Source organism: Perissodus microlepis, chromosome 16, assembly GCF_051167445.1.
Source record: "Perissodus microlepis isolate ML-2025 ecotype Zambia chromosome 16, ASM5116744v1, whole genome shotgun sequence".
Classification (NCBI taxonomy): domain Eukaryota; kingdom Metazoa; phylum Chordata; class Actinopteri; order Cichliformes; family Cichlidae; genus Perissodus; species Perissodus microlepis.
Genome location: NC_140476.1, coordinates 20,360,342 through 20,378,118, shown reverse-complemented (window position 1 = coordinate 20,378,118; position 17,777 = coordinate 20,360,342). Strand labels below are relative to the sequence as shown.

General features: G+C 37.7%; 1 protein-coding gene across 1 annotated transcript; it reads right to left on the bottom strand.

The window, feature by feature from the left end:
* Nucleotides 1–8,419: 8,419 nt before the first annotated feature.
* Nucleotides 8,420–15,927, bottom strand: tmem182a (transmembrane protein 182a). Its single transcript, XM_084908968.1, has 5 exons — nt 15,592–15,927; nt 13,700–13,826; nt 11,039–11,137; nt 10,816–10,953; nt 8,420–10,420 (listed from the first exon to the last, which is right to left on the bottom strand). The coding sequence occupies exons 1-5, from the start codon at nt 15,748–15,750 to the stop codon at nt 10,197–10,199; spliced, it is 747 nt and encodes a 248-aa protein (XP_084765094.1). The 5' UTR covers nt 15,751–15,927; the 3' UTR covers nt 8,420–10,196.
* Between the last annotated feature and the right edge of the window lie 1,850 nt (nt 15,928–17,777).

Here is a 17,777-nt window from a genome sequence, read left to right as displayed (position 1 = left end):
AAGCACTATGTAATGCCAGCCCATTAACCCATGAACACTGGCATATATATAAACACAGCTATAATTAAAAAAGGCAGTGCATGCAGTAAATGAGCTGTATGATGCACATCGGTGTCATAACAAAGTCTCTGTTTCACCATCTTTTCTGCTTTAAAAAGCTTTGCTACATTTTATTTGGGCTGAAGGCAGTACTACTTTCTTATTTCAGGTCCTTCACTTCCTGTTCTTGTGTTTCCTACTTTTGTGATTGCTGTGCTGCACCTTAATTTAGTTCTCCTTCCAATTTTCCAAATTTCCAGTCGCCACACTGTCTTCTTCCCACATGTCAAGCATTGCAGCATTTCTTCTCTCGTTTTAGTCTCCGATTCTCACCCGCTCTAACTGTTCTCCTGGTCTTTGCCTCCGCCTGCTCCCTGTGGTTTTGTTTGACCTGTTCAATTTAGAGTCAGTGTACTGAACCTTTCTTTTTTCAAGTAAAGACTCGAGAACTTTTACCTGCTCTCCAGAATCATGTGCATAAGTCTAAGTCGAATCTTAGGGAGTTCACATTACAACATGGCTCCTTTTCCTGGCACAGGATCGCTGTCACTAGCAGTCCTTACTTTAACCTACTGCAGCTGCAGCGCAAACATGCACTGGTGTAATCAGCCTAAGGTACAGTATGTTCACTTTAGTCTTTGTTGCCTGAACACCTTCTTCACTCGCTGGGAGTACTAACATTTCCACCAAAATTTGAACAGACTGGCAGCAAAAGGAAATCCGAGATTTGTCAGATCAACGGTGACAGTAAGAAGAAGTGTCGACAAGTAGTATCATAAGTGTCTTTAAAGTTATTAGAGATTTCCAGATATTATGGTTTGGAACATATGTGAATTATATTAATCCTTGTGATATTTCAGCTCATTAGCTTCACTTTGCTGTTATTGTTAGAGATTTGTTTACGATGCACATCCAAATCAATATGGAGCGGAGTGGCTGCATGCTTTTATTTCCTGTTTTGTTAGTTATAGTCCTGCTTTCAGTGCTTTTATCACATCAAATTAGCATGCCGAGTCTTAACATTTAGACCCATGAGCCGCACGCCAGACTGGAGTATAAAGTTGTTTGTAGAAGTATTATTTATATGTGACAGAAAAACAATATTGATACCACAACTATCTACATAGATTAATAGGCCACTGAGGATTCTGCAAATGTCCTTTCACTTGGTCATTATTATTAAAATATAACTGTTGTGCTATGTGCAATTATTCTCAAGTAAGAGTATGTAACATTTAAACTTCACATTGTTTTTCAAATGCACACAAATTTAAATAGTTAGCATGCAAATTTTAAACACCAGTGCACGAGTCATCACCGTGTGTGTGCGTGGCTCCCAGAAAACGGTATCTGTGATTATTCATGTCATTCAGAAGAGTGATTAAATATTCCTTATACCCTCAGAGCAGCGAAACAAATGAACCACGGCTACGTTCTAACAGGAGCTGACAGATCTTTTAAATAATGTTTATTTATCACCGGTAACATTTTTCAGCCCACGTTTAGTCCCTCTGGCATGTGACCCTAACTGCCTGAAGCACGAGCAGTAGCTCCTCAACTGGCATTTCTTTTTTTCTCCTTTGTTTTGCGAAACTTTGCAGAACTTTTTTGCTCTTTTTATCCGGCTTCCCCCTGGTTCATCTTCAGATGTGATTGAGACATAGGAATACAGACGTGGCGATAAAGGAAGGAGGCTACATAAGGTGATTCAAACTGTTAAAAAACTAGACTATAAAGATCTACTTTTAAAGGTTTCACTATGACAGAAATAATGTAAACTACTTATTATGCTGCAAAAGCTTAAACAATCACAATCCTACAGCTGAGAAAGTTGTGCAGAGATTTAATGTTACAGATTTAATGACGGGCTAAAAGAGATATGCTTTAAGTAATGGCAAGTATAAGGGCAAGTTAAATTGTAAATCAAGTGTATAAATTAATAAATGAATATATGAACATATTCATTAATCTTCTGCATGGAGATACATTATTCACTGCTTTCTTCTTCCCCTCCCTCAACATCCATGCTAGGGATTCCATTAAACTTTTATTAATACAAAGTCTTCTTTTACCATTGCAAAATTAAAGCACTGCTCTCCAAATACAAGATTTTACTTTCAAGGAATGTCAGGCTTACTTGAGGTCAAAGGTATAATTTTGCAAGTTGAAACCGGTATAAAAGCACAGCAGCAGCCGCGGGATGACGACAACACGTGAAGCCTGTTGGTTGCAGCGGTAAAGTAAGAGGACTGTAACTCTTACTCTCGCTTACAAAGATTTGAAACGTCAGCCGAGAAAGGATTGTGTTTCAGGCGAGTCAAACTAGGTGGCTACAAAATAGCAAATCTGCAGGTAAGTTAATCAGCTTCAATCCAAACTCAGTATTTCTTACTGGATTGTCAGGTTTGTTTACTTTTCATTTGTTTCCTTTACTGTGGTGTGCTCTGTATGCCTTTTTGATTCATTCACTGTCTACTCTACTGCTGTTAAACTACAACAATATTTTCAGTAATGCTGCTTAAACTTACCTCTTTACAGAGTTTAAAAACTCACATTCACAGGTTTCAGACTTTTTAAAAACCATTTCTTTTCCTAATCAAAGCCATACACACCTCCAGCAATAGAAGGATTTCCTGCTTTTGTCAGTTCGTCAAGTCGATCTGCTGTAACTTCATTCGCGACGTGACTCGAATGTCTGTACAGATGCAGTTCGAGCGTTATTAACAGGCCCGTGTTGGCATTTCAGTGATTTCAATATATCATTTTCATAAATGCTACACTAATGAAATGAGGTTGCCTACCAATGCAACACACATGAATGCACATGAAGAGAGGAACAAAGAAGGTAGAAGTCATTTGAATAGTTACATTAGAATTGTATATTTATTTTCTATTAGATATGGTAAACAGTGCTTGTGCCTGCTATTTCCTGAATGTATTTAACCACATTGTGACATGCGTAAGCCTAACAGATATGACAGCACCCCCTCTCGAAACATGCCATTAATAAACATGTGTAACATTAAAACAGTCCCTGGGATTATAGTTCAAAACATTCAGGCTATTAAAGCCGAGTGTGTATGGAGGGCTAAAACTGACAAAATTAAAAGTAGGAAATATATAAATGTTTGGAATGAATAAAGACCCCAAATCATAAAATGTATAGACTTTTATGTTATTTTATGTAGCCATTCATAAAATGATGAAGCTGTGATGAAGCTGTTTTCAGTTGTTGCAATAATTCCAAAATGTGTTCACTTTACCTTTTAATTTTCCAAACTCTTTTTCCTGTTTTCTATTAGTTTCTCTCTATGTCTCAATTTCTGTATTTTCTTTTTTCAGTTCTTAATGCATTTCACATTATGCTCCACAGTCCATAGTAGCGAGAATGTGTAGACCAATATTGTGTCAAAAAAAAACAGATCTTAAACTTTAAACAAATACTTTATTTATTTGCTGTTGTAGAAGCAATTTAAGAAAAAAATAACTTAAATGTTAAGAATAAATTTTAAAGTGGAATGAAGCTTGTCTCAGTTGATCTTTTCTTAAGGAAAGTAATTATATAATTTAAATAATTATGTAATGTTAAGTATAAAGCAAAGGAAGGTGCATTTAGTAACAAAGGAAAAACTAGCTTCACTAATAAAGTATAAAATTAGTCACATTAGAACGCAATAATATTTCACACTGACATCGTGTTAACTCTGGGTTTGTCATGCACAGCAGGAAACAGCTATACTGTTCACACAGGGGCAGATATGAACCATACAAACTCCCCGTCTCCACTGACTTTGAAGCCCTGATGGCTGCCTCACCAAAGTGCAGTGTTACAACGCTGCATAAGAAATGATATGCAAGAAGTAGAATTGAATATTCATGACCAAATCCATCGGCTGTTTCCACTGTAGCATTAATTAATTGCTTGAGGGGACGCTAAACCCAAATACAGAGCTGAACTCCTCGATGCTGAAACACAGGACGCCCAAAGAACAAGAAAGCGATAAGTGCGTAACTAGCGAGCGCTAACACATTGTGAATCTTTCAAATAGCGCAGGAGTGTGCTGAAAGATTCATTTAACAATTAACACAAGCATACAATGTTTTAAGTAAAAGGAAGTAAAAGGAGGAAAAAAAAGGGAACACTGTGAACCGAATCCTTCTTTGTTTAGGATGTGTGGTTACATATGTGCCATTAAAAATGTCTGAATATTCATGTGCAAAGATGACTAAAGATCATCCAATCATCTCCTACACAGTTGCTCTGGCAGTTAGAAGAGAGCTGCTGAGAGGAGTTTCACTGTGAAAGACATTAGCATGCCTTTGAAACAAGAGACCTTGGGTATGAACAAGGGCTATCCATACACACTTTGGAATGTAATTTATATGCACAAACTGAGGTGTGAGGCCAGAGGACGTTGGAGGGGCAGAAGGGATCCACTCAATACAGGTGTAGCTTTCACTGGCCAACAATGTAATAACCGTTTTTATACTGCCAGGGCCTCTTTACACATCGCCGAGTTCCTCTGAAGTTACAGTCTCTATTGAAACAATCTCACCGCTGAATAAAGTCACATCAGAGGTGTGTAGATAATTGGATGCTGTGCGTGCGCTTTCTTGTATCTGCTGTGTGATCTTTAAGGTATACGTTGCCTCATCACAGAGATTTCTGCTCAACGTTTCAAGCCGCACACGGATAAATGTGTAGATTTCCAACTGTTTGTTTGACGACCCGACTTACTTTTTGCGCCACCGCCACCGGTGACCTATGTGCTCAGCCCGCTGAATTATGCATGGTGATTATGCGACGTAGTCCTCTGAATTGTAAATTCTCACAATTATACAGCCCATTGTCTATTCATTATTTCAAAACGAATGGGAAATTATGTAAAACTATCTCTAAAGAGGAAAGCAGCGTGTAATATGACTTGCCATATTGTTCATGCAATTCAAATACTTTGCTTTTTCTGAGAGTTGAAAGTAATCAGATTTAAATGAAATCTGACTTGCATGTCATGTGGGATTATGATACATTTGGAAGATAAGCTATGATAACTCTACTTACGCGCCGTTAGGTGAGAGCACTCAGGCAAAGAGTGTTTTCCAATTAACTTAAACCTCCCTCAAGGTTAAATATACAAGTGTTGACTCAGAGTCGAACTCATCTTTTTTTCTTGACCAGACGAGAAGAGGACCTGTCTCGTAATGTCTCTCTGCAGATTTTCTTTTCAGATCCCAGTGCAAACGCAAATGTATAACAATCTAACACAGAGGCCATCGGATCCAGAATTTGCTGGAAAATCTGCGCCCATGAAACACAAACCCAACAAAAATTGCTATCAGAGTAGACTCCTGGACCTTGAAAATGTCGAACAAGTTTTTTATTCATAACCGTTGTTTTTTTCTTTTTTTGATTTTTACAATTATTACTCTTTCTCTTCTCTTAAAGTCCTCCTCATCTCACCAGTGTGTTCCTTACTGTTCCCTGTGATATTGGAGCTTTGCTGTGTAGAACACGCAGGCATGGAAATTTGTCTGTGCTCATCCTAAATCAGTACATACTAATTACATGTTTCCAAAATCCTGTGGATACAGCTTTCCTCCGCTGCGCTGAGGATTGACATTACAGTGAATGCACCTTCTCTGCTTTACACTAATTTTAAAGCAAAACTTTAAATAAAAATTGTTATACTTAGCAACCACTTAGACTCGTGTAAGGCGGTCCAGGAATTAACATCCATGCTGGAAATGTTCTAAAACATCATCTCATGAAAGAAGGCGAGACCTCTGTCTGTACTGTGCTTTGTGTGAGGGGTGTTTAGGGTGTTGGATTTAGAAATACAATAAAAATATATATTTTCTCCACTTATTTGTATTGATAGTATCTTATATTTTCTATATAACACATTGCAAATTTGAATATTTATTAAATGTATGACCAAGCTTAACAGCTATTCCAACAACTAGGCGTAACCCTTGTTTCTCTCTTCTGAACTCAGTGGTTACTATGTCTACTCTTGCAACAACCTGGAACCTGTTTTAATGGTCGTCAAAACACATTTTTACTCATATAAACTGAGATGTCAAATCTCGTTATGAAAGGTTCAGGGGAGGCCACCAAGTCTTAATGGGGGAAAGAGTTAAGCAGTGTTTTTCATTTCGTAAAGTACTAAACGTTTATAATAGTAGTATTATATGCTATTTACACAAGCATTGTAATTAAAGTAATCAGTGCAGACCCTGCATCCTCATAGAGGAACATTATATTTTAGTTTTTCTTCACCTTATACTTCATTCTGCTTAATGACCTTATTTCTTAACAGGTATATGTATTCTTTTATCCTCGTCCCCATATAAGGCACATTTTAAAGCAGAAATTACTCAAAGATCATGTTTAGTTTCAGTTTTAGCTATTAGGTCCAACTAATATCAGGCATCTAGGAGAAATTAAAGGTCTCATGAGATAACATGATAAATCAAAAACTATATTTTACAAGACTCTGTAAAAGTGAGTAATCTTTTTGTTTTTACGGTTTCAGGGTTATTGTGTTGAAAGTTTTGAGACATTTGCCCATACGTATATACATACAAATAGTATCTGATCATTAGAAAGAGTGTAAAAACTCAACCAGTATACAATCAAAGTTGCGTCCATATGCAGCTTGCCTACAGTGCACAGAGTACACTGAGAAAGTAAATTATACCGAGTTATACTCACATTTTACTGATAATAGTCAGGACATAGGGGTTAAACTATATACGATGTTGATGTAATACTTTTTTACAAATTTTTAACGAGATGGAAAAACTATCAAACGGATTAATATTTAAAGTAGAAAAAAAAGTGTTTATATGTTTTAAAGCCCGTCTGAAAGAGGTTTGTATGTTTTCTTTGTGCTTTTCTGTTCTGTTCTGTCAGGAATTCACAGATTTGGGTCTAATTTTTTTTTAAGTTTAAAGCATATTCTCTGGCCCTGGCTTAAAAACCAGGGACTTTGTCCACCCTTTCCAGCGTGACTGCTTCCTCCTCCTCTTCCTCCCCCTTCTCTGAAAGTGTTACCCTCTCATCCTCTATCTCCCCTCATCCACTATTCTCCTCCTCACCTCCTGCTGCACTCCATCCCTCTGCTGAGCACAGGTATTTGTTTAGGAATCTCTCGGTGGAAATTATACTCCATCTCCGGCGCTCCCTATCAACACACAATTATCATGGGCAATCATGCAGAACAGCGCTGAATTCAGCTGGGACTCCCACTCTGATGACATTACTGACTGCGAGGCCCTGCTACTGCTGGAGGTAGCCTGCTCCACACCTGCATTACACCTCCCTCTCGCTCTCTTCGTCACACACTCTCGCCTGGATATGGACAGAGAAATGATTAAAGTTTCTTTTTTTAAAATCTTATTAGGATTTCATTTAAACCAGGAAGTCCACCAGATAAGAAATGTCTTTCTTAGGGGAGACTTGGCTGAAAAGACTGCTGCAACCTCAAACAGGACAAATCCTGTGATCTTATCTCATAATTTATTAGCATTTGCCCACCAATGCTGGGCCCCCTTTCGTGACCTGCAGGGGGGCTTTCCCTCAGTGCGGCTTCTCATAAATCTGAGCCAAATTTGATGGACTCTGTGTGGGGATAGTCATCTGAAATTTCAGGAATTTGGAAGTGTGAAACTCCATCATTAGAGCCTTCTGTGAAGCCCAAGTCAGTCTCGCAAATAATCAATGCCTTACATTGTGTCACTCTCTCCTGCATTCTGAGGCAAAGCGCAGATGCATTTCCCTATGTATGATAAGTACATTATGAGTCTCGAAAGGCGCAGAGTTGATGCAGACACACGAGAATCAACACAGGAGTCCATTCAGATCCTGATCAAATGCTCCATTCATGAGTGAAATTACCATCCGTCTGTCAGCCAAGGTGTGAATTCTTTCATCTACAGATTCTGCCTCTGAAGTTGTGATTAAATGCATAACGCCACATACACTCCACATAGAGTCAAGATAAGCAAAATGGGATTTCTGTCTCTCAAGGTGGCGTTGGTGTGTGATTCAAGTGAGGCAGCAGTGCCATCTTGTGGTCATTTAGTTCATATATATATATATATATATTTATGGTTTTAGTGCAGTGCTTAAGAGATGCTTAAAGAATCAGTGAATCCTGTTTGATTATTGTTGTTAGTTTCATAGCTTATTCATGCCACTGGTGTCACATGCTCTGTAAGTTGCGCTACATCGGTCCTATTTTACACATTTTTACAATTTCTGCCGCCTCATGCACGGGAAATAAACTGATTGTTTTTGCAAATTAAAATTCTTTCCTTTTTTCTCCCATTTTTCTTTTATTATAAAGAAGGACTGTTTTATTATTAGTTTTATTTACATGCATCTGACACAATGCACAATCAACATTGCTTTGTAACAATGGCAAAAAGATTTTAATTGGCAGCAAAAGCAGATCACAGAAAATATATATATGTACATATATTTGACAGACATGACGTTATATCTCACAACGCACTCAAAAAGAAAGGGAACTGTGAACAGCGTTAACATAAAACTGTTGCCTGTGCCGAGCCAATAATGTGGTCAAAGCTAAAAATGCACAGTTTTAGGTGACAAATAAGCAAATGTTGACACACAGTGACAAATAAATATCTGATAACATAATGAGATGCATTAATATTATCCTGCAATCACCTGATGATCAAAAAGCACCAAAACCAACAATAAAAATGTTCACCCACAATCTGAGGCTCAGTAGCTTATGAATCTGTACCATGAGCTCCACTGTTATCCAGAAACTATTTAAAACACAGAAATTAGGGATACCTTTTGCACTGACGTGGGTACGCTTCATTTGAGTTGATGCACATCTGCTGACCTGCTTGTGTAAATACTCACCAGTGTATTAATATTCAGCTCTGAACAGAATAAAATTCAACTTTTTTTCTTCTTCGAGTCATATTTGATTAAAAAATAAAAACACTAGAATAATTAAGGATCAGTTAAACTTATTTTTTTGTCCTTACAGTCAGGTTACAGTCAGAGAACAGCAGTTTGAGAAAATACTGATGGTTTTGGTGTTTACATGTGTTTAATGGAGGATAACAAATATCAAGAATTACCAGCTTTAACCTTTAAAGCAATGAGCTGACAGAAGTTATTTCCCAGTACTGATTCCCATTACTATACACACTGATCATGATGCCACCTTAGAAGCTTTTTGTAGATGATTTTACAAACTCCTTTATATTTTTTTAATTACATTTTCAACCCATACACATTCCTTTAATATTTCCAAGCATACAGCACTCTTCCATACTAACATATCACTGCTGGTGACTGAATTTCATGAAAATACTCAGAAAATACCTCAAAATATCACAGACACACGAGATTCTAATAAAGCTGTGCTCCACAGATACTTCAGCATAATCATTGTTCTTGTGAATGTTTCATACAGCAGAGGACCAAAACTTCAAGAATGAAAAAAATAAATAAAAGCATAATTAAATGTCGTCATGAATGCGTTAATGTGCCATTAAATGCATTTAGAATTACATCAAAATAAACACAGGCACGGATCAATTTATATTATATTTCTATTTTCATTTGCTTCTGTATTTATTTTTTTCTTTGATAAAGAAAATGTGAATTTTGGGGGAAGTTTCAGGGAAAAAACTAGGGGATAATTAAATTAATTAATATATACATTTAAAATCTTTTATATTCACTATTAATAGATATGAGAAATACAAGAGTAATTAAATAAGTAATAAATATTAAATATGAAAGCAGACAAATTAACAGAAGGGTAAATAAATAGAAGACCAGCAGAAATATTAATTTATGGCACATTTCAGAAATTAGCGCCTCGGTTTATTTTTAATATTCATTTTCGTGCATTTTTTAAATTTCTTATTTATTTTTCATTTTAAATGTTTTGGGTCCTCCGCAGTCTCAGTGCTATCTTAGCTGAGCTGAAAATGACTCAGGTTTGAGTGAGCACAACGAGCTCAACAACAGCTGAAAATATTCAAGCATGTGCCACATAATTGCCAAACCAATTCCTGCTTTTACACGACAGAAAGACTGAGAAAAGTATAAAACCCTCATACAATCCCGACATTCGGGCTCTTCTTCTACTGCTGGTAAGTCACTGGGAGTGAATTTGGATGGTTCGGCCGATGAGGAGGAAAAGAAGGCCGGCCAGGAGGCAGAAGAAGATGCCGATTGGGGCAAACATGAAGGAGAGACCGTAGCTGAAGGTCAGACGGAAGTCTGAACACAGAGCACGCTGGTGGTCTATGTAAAGGTCTATCACATCCAACACCTGCATCCACAGTACGTACATCACCACCACACACAGCAGGAAAAAACCTAGAGGTGCGGAGAGGGGTAGTGAGATTTGACAACATGTGCTTCAAATCAGATTAATAAGATCAACAATCTAACCGTCTGTGGGAGAGACATGTACATGTTCTATAGTAAATTATGTTTGCATTTGTGGGGAAGCAGAATTGTACAGGTTTCATTTTAAATCTCAATGTCATCAGCCTATTATTTGTTTTAAAAGCAACATCTGCATCTGAAGATCCACCTGTAGCTAGAGCTCTTTGATTAGTTTTATTTTATTTATTTATTTAAACTTTATTTAACAATGGAAAAAATAAAAGAGTTGTACATTTCATGTCATTGCTTTAGTCAGAATTTTTTTTTAAATGCTGGCAGTGTAAAAAAACAAACAAACACAGTGTCACCTGGTTTTTACTTACCAGCTATCAGAAAGAGGCCACCCCCTGCTTTATACAAGCGGTGGCCGGCAAACGGAGCAGCGCAGATGATGATGAAGCCGCCAATCACCACAGCTGCTACAGCAATGAGCATAAAGACGCTCCAGAAACCTCTGTAAGCTGAACAAGAGGGATGTTAATCAGCTCTGTGACACTAAAAAATGAAATCACTACATAAAAAACACAGATGTGAATAAATACTTACTTATGGAAGACTCATACTCTGTTGCATTGTGGGTCTGACGAGACACAGGGAATGGGAAGAGGTAGGCAGGCATACATACTTTTGAGTCAGGCTGATTGGCTACAAACAGAAAGAGAAAAATACTGATTTTTATTTACATCTGCAGAGAAATCATTTCTATTTGTCTATACGAGCATATATGGAAAAGCCAGAGTGAGCAGTTGGCGGTGGGTTGCAAAGTGGCTTGCAGTGAGAGCAGCAACTGCAGGCAGGCTAAAGTAGCTGAAGCTTCTTTTTTTTTTGAAAATATTTTTATTGAAAAAAGAAAACAACAGTACTTGCAGTTACTGAAATACAATCAACCTTTCTTCATTTTCCTAAGTAAATAAACTTATATATATATATATATATATATATATATATATATATATATATATATATATATATATATATATATATATATATGGAGAAAAAAAACAACGCCCCCCCCCCCTCAGTCCCACACAGATCAACACAACCATCAAACATATTAAAGGAATATAACAGTAACAGAAGTACATTTAAACAGGCAATACCTCTAGACTAGCAAAATAAGAGATAAAGGGTTGCCACTTGTGAAAAAATTTGGCTGTGCAACCTCTCAACGTATATTTAATTTTTTCAAGTTTTAAAAAAAACATGACATCTTTAACCCACCGGGAAATAGTAGGATACTTAACAGACTTCCAATGCAACAATATTAGACGTCTCGCTAATAGGGATGTGAAGGCTATAATATCCTTTTGTGTGGAATCAAGTGTAAGTGAGCGAACAGGAATCCCAAATACAGCAATCAGAGGACAAGGATGAAGAGTTACCCCAAGAACAGTTGACATAATAGCAAAATACCCTGTCCAGAAACCTTGTAGCTCAGGACACAGAAAAAACATGTGGCTAAGGTGACAAGGAGAACCATGGCATTTATCACATTTATTTTCCACTTCTGGATACAATTCAGAAAGTCTAGACTTAGAGAAATGCACCCTATGTATGACCTTAAATTATAGCTGAAGCTTTTTATGTAACTCGCCAACTCACACAAATATATCAAGCTGAGCTGAGGATGGCTTGTGGCATACCTGACATAATGCCACGCTAGACCCGCATAAACAAATTAACTGAATTATTTAGCAATTAGATACAAATGCATCCTGTGTATTGCAGAAAATACAGAGAGAGTTACATTTTGGATTTTGAATATTTTCATGTAAATTCTGGGAAAATGTTCCAATTTGCAGACTTTGCACATAATCTTCAGCACTGGAACTAAACAGACAAAACAACATTAAAAATAAATAAATAAATAAATAAATAAATTTTGCCCAAAATTCTGACTTTATCTAATTTAATTACATGTATATTTTTCAGCAATTATGCTACAAAAGTACAATGCAAGTGCTTTTGTCTCTCTTTTCTTGCTCTTTGCTCCCAACATATGAAATTCCACAGATCGTCACGAGGCCCTTTTCTTTCTGGAGGCTATTCCTGACAATGGCTCACCATTCAAAGTCACCATTGGAAAAAAAAGATGACACAAAATCACCTGACAAAACAACCGAATAACATCACATGGTATGGCCTTAAAACAGTCACATGAAAGGGCTTCTACGGCTATGCTGTCATACAATATTAACAGCCATAGCAGCAGCATGTTAAAAACTGTGCGGTCGTCGAGCTGTCATGTGATGGTGGCAGCAGAACATCTGAGGGGAGCAATTTACTGCACTTAAAAAAGCATCAGTTTCAGAAGACAAATACAAGAATATCTTCCTTGTTTGTGTGTCCTCATTTTTCTTCACTCTGCTGTCATGATCCGTGGAACTGCTCATGCTTTTGAGTTTTTATCTGAGTTTGGGTTTAGCTTTTTCTGTATTCTAGTCTAATTTCTAAAGTTCTGATTCTTGTGTTTAGAACACTTGTGTTGGTTTCATTCGAGCCGGTGTCTTGGTTTATTATTCTTTTAATGCTTATTCAGTTATGTGACATTGTTACCATTTTGGGAGGGGGGGGGTTTCCCCATTTACAGCTGTGTTTTTTCCCCGAGTGTATTCTCTGTTTTACCTGGAGCTTTTGGTTTTTCTTTTTTGTGCTCACATTGTCTTTACATTTTGCCTTTTACCTGCAAAGGATTGACTCAGCAGGACTAATTAAAGCCCAGGGTTCTGTTTGGTGTCATGGATGTGACAGGCTCACTAGCCCTATTCATAATTTTAAAATAACAATAGAAATACAATTGAAATCTCCTCTCTCGTATTTCTAGTCATTTTTACGCACAACTACCCAGTTCACATTCACAAGGTCAGACTTTTTTGGAGGTCAAAATAATTCTAAATATGAAAAACAAAAACAACATAAACAAAGGCATTAAATTACTGGACATTTCTGTCTATGAATTCATTTTTGGGAGTGAAGAAAGTGGAAGAGCGAAATTAATTAAGCAAGAAGTTTTCAGATCAAATCTCTGCTTACCAAAGAGGCAAAACACACCACAAAAAAGTGTGTGGATGTCACTGTAACCCTAAAGCCCTAAACTGGTCACAGGGAAACTGTTGGATGTTAAAAGGTTTTACAAATAGTGCATATAGTACATTAGACATGAACTTTAATCAAATTCAAAATAAAGCAATATAAAGTCTTACTTACTGAACCAGAGTCTCTTCAGCAGGTCGTCATCCTCCACGTCGCCTTTAAAGGAACACCTCCAGAAAAAACCCTCGTGGTATAGAGTGACATCACTACTGCCCTTGCCCTCCAGCACCACATCTCCAGGCTGAAATGGAGAAGAACAATAAAGTAGGGAGTGGATGACTGAGGCTCAGCAGGTAGCGTGGGAGGTCTGCCAGTGAGAAGGTCGGTGGTTTGATCCCCAGCTCCCCAGGTCTGCATATTAAAGTATTCTTGGGCAAGATACCAAACCCTGAATCGCTCCATGGAGTTTAGGCATAGAATAAAGAAGTGCTTGATGAATATGTGTGTGACTGGGTAATAAAATATGCTTTGAGTGCTCAATAAGAGTAGAAAAGCTATCATCCATTTTACCATTTGGGTTTTACAAATATGGGACAGATATGTATGCACGCCATTTTGTTAGCTGATGGATTAAAGTATATAAGAGATGTGTCAAAATTATGTGAGGCGGGTGCTCAGACTGCTGCCAAAGTGTTACAGAGTGGTTAATATATTTAGGGTCAAGGATCAAGGGTCAAGCCCAGCAAGCGCACTTAGCTGGGCTTCTAGGGTCTAGGGTCTTTACTGTACAATATGAAGCTGCTTAAGGTGACTGTTATTGTGATTTGGGGTTATATAAATAAAACTGAATTGGTGCCAAATGTGTGTAGAGGCCAACAGACCAGGAAAAGCTCTTCACTGATGCTCACTGAATGGCTCTCAGGGAAATGAAAGTGGAGCTGGGAAGAATCTTGAGGCTTCAGGCTTCATGACATCAGCCGTATCCAGCCAGGCTTTAAAATTAGCCTTACAAAACATTTGAAAGATTTTATTTTTCTGAAATTTTTAAAGGAAAGCAGAAGGTTCTCACTCAAAGCTTTAAGTTTCCACAGGCAGGTGATGATAAATCAGAGGTGTCAAAATACAATTATAGGCATCAGACACTATCACAAGCACACTGACACAAACTGTCACACAAAATAAAGTGTGTGATACCTCACAAACAAGTCTAACGATTGAGAAACATTCACTGCACTCTACCCCCTGAACCAGCTCACCGCCAGAGTGGATACGGATATAACCACGAACCACCTCCTCAACATGGATGACATCAAGCTGGATATGCCATGAATGAGTGAGATAATGACTCACTGATCCAACTCACCAGGCTCTAAAGCAAGGACATAGGGATGTCATGCAGAGTAAGTGTGTGGCCAAATGATTGCAAAAATAAGGAAAGTGATCCAGGCTGAAAGGTTGGAGTTGCCAGAAGGCCAAATAGCTGACATACAGGGCAGCTATATCTGTATATATAAACATGTTGGTTTTATTGTGCTGCCATCATGTCTTGATTCCAGCAACAGTGCCAACCCTGAAAACTTAAGTATGCTGTTAGTCGGTGATATTTAATACACTAACTGAGACTGCTGGTATTTGTATTTCAATCATAGGGGGCCAAATGTTACACTCGGTGACTCAATCACTACATAGCTGCACACACGCCACATTAAACAGTGTCTTATTACACAAGGAGGTCCTACGGGGATGCCTTTCCACCCTGCAATCCTACTACTGAAAGACTGATTGAAACAACTGATCAGTTTTGAATTTAAAGATCCACCATTAACCTGTATTCTTTATTGATACTTGGGATTGCATAGACTGGAAATACACAGTTCACCTTTAAGAGGTTAAATATGGTGCAAAACAACAATCTGCTGGATTTATTTCTTGTCTTAAAGGAAGAACAACTCTTTTCTCTTTGGTTCCACAGACTTCACATGTAAACAGTAAAAGCTATGAACACATACCTGATCTTCAGCTTAAAATAAACTATACCGGACTCTCTTCTAAGGTCAAAAACTCACCTTTATGGTCACGCCGCCTGGGCCAGCAGATCCATTAGGCCTTAACTGGCAGCTCTCTGAAACCAGCAGCCAGTAATCGGTTCCAAAAGAGAGAAGGATGAACACAGCTGCCAACGCCCCAAAGAGCCCTGCGAAGAACAACGCCACTCTAAGCTTCATGGTCCAGGACTGATCAGCCACTTAGTTACAGGATGCCCACACTCAGTCTGACTTTCCCCTCTAACTAGTGCATGTGACAAGCTGAGTCAGATCCAGTCACTCCTCTTGTTATGTGTTATATCCAGCGAGTGAGATAAGTTCAGCTAGGTTTTGTTGGGCTGCTGGACCTTAACACCACTCCTGTCTCTCTGTCTGTGTTATGGGGCGACAAAGTTGTCCATGTGACACCTTTGGACCCTCCACTGGGGTCTGAACCCCCCTACCCCTGTGCTATTTTTGGTTTCTGGCTGTAAGCGGCGGCTTCACTCTACTATGGAGCAGAGTATGTGCAGCATTTGGAGAGTATGAAGGGAGGGAATTAACACCAAAATAACCGGTGGCAACTGGACACCCAGTCTCTGCACAGGAATGTCAGGGCAGGGTGAGACCGAAAGGACAGAAGAGGAGTAAAGTCTCCCCCAACACTCACACACACATAAACACACACAACAGTGGCTAACGCCAACAGAGTGTTACAAATTATTGTAAATGAAGCCTTTCATGCAACTTCTTTGCTGATTTTCAGTTGATTCATACAAGTATAATCTATATAAAAATGACTTTTACAAACTAGACCTCATGCAATATGACACAATAGGAAGTTTAAAATTACTTTATACAAATTGAAGCGATCACACAAAGGAGGTCACACAAACTCTTTAAAGCAACTATTTTTTTCATCGTTTTAGACATTTTGATACAGATCTCATTTTGTCTATTACACTGGAATTATAAAAAGTATATGCAGCCTTTAATAATGTAAAAGTAAATAACACAATTACTTCTTTTAACTGTGCTAAACTTTAAGTTAAAATGTATCTTCCACTGATGTTTTCGGAAATATAATTTTGTTGTATTCATGCTCAGTGTGAGTTGAGAGGAAGTACCGGTTTAGCATCTGGGGGGAATATTTAGCAGTAAAACTATAAGGGGACTCTGTCTAATTTACACACTGATGTGATCCAGGCCACACTCACTCAAAGGTTCGGTATGTGCGTTAGCATCAAAAAGATCAAAAGTTCAAATCAGAGTTTTTCAGATATCATCATTTCTTGTCTGAAACCTAAATATATAGATATATATGTACTGGTTTTGGTTTGGGTTTTTTTTTTTTTTTTTTTTGAGGGGGGGGGGGGTTGGAAGCCTCTGAGCATAATTTCCAGTCTATGTTTGCACAATGTGCTAGAAAAGTTTGTAGGTTATGTAACCATGTACATGTATATAGATCTATCTGTATATGGATCTATAGGGATTTTTTGGTGGCACTCTAATAATAAGGTAATAAGGTGGGAACAAGGCTGTTATATGGAAATATAGCAACTAACAATGCTTAATTACCAAAGTAATATCCAAGCACACTTACAAATATTACAGGAAACTTGAATAAGTTATAGTCAAGTTTCAATAATTATTGAATTTAATGACTACATATAGTGAATTGTATACTTTACCAGCTAGCTTCTTCATTCTGGCCAGACGTTGTCTAATAGGTCAATAGGTCTCTCGTTCACATTTTTTTAAACGTTAAATTAAATTCTGCTGAAGTTTCTGTTGTAATGCTTTGGAAACCCCAGCAGGTGGCGTACAAGTAAACCTCCCTCTCTGATAACATCTAATACATCTTTCAACAAAACTCTACGACACTGTTAATACTATCTATCCGATACGAAACGCAGTGTTGCTGTGAGTTAAGTAACAACATTAGGTGGGTTAGACTACAATCTACAGTGCTGAAAATATCTGCCGTTTTTTAGTAGCTATAACAAATATACAAAATAACAAATGCAAAATAAATTAAAATAATTTAAGATAAAGGCTAAACTTTTTTTCTAAACAGGTATAAATAAAAACGCTTTATGATTTTCCACAAATTATTGGGAAAAATGACGGGGGAAGCTCATATTTTGTGACGTCAGTGGGTTATACCATCTATGGGTGTTTCAGACCAGCCAACGCGCCGGTTCAGCAACTCTTAAATGAACCCAGAC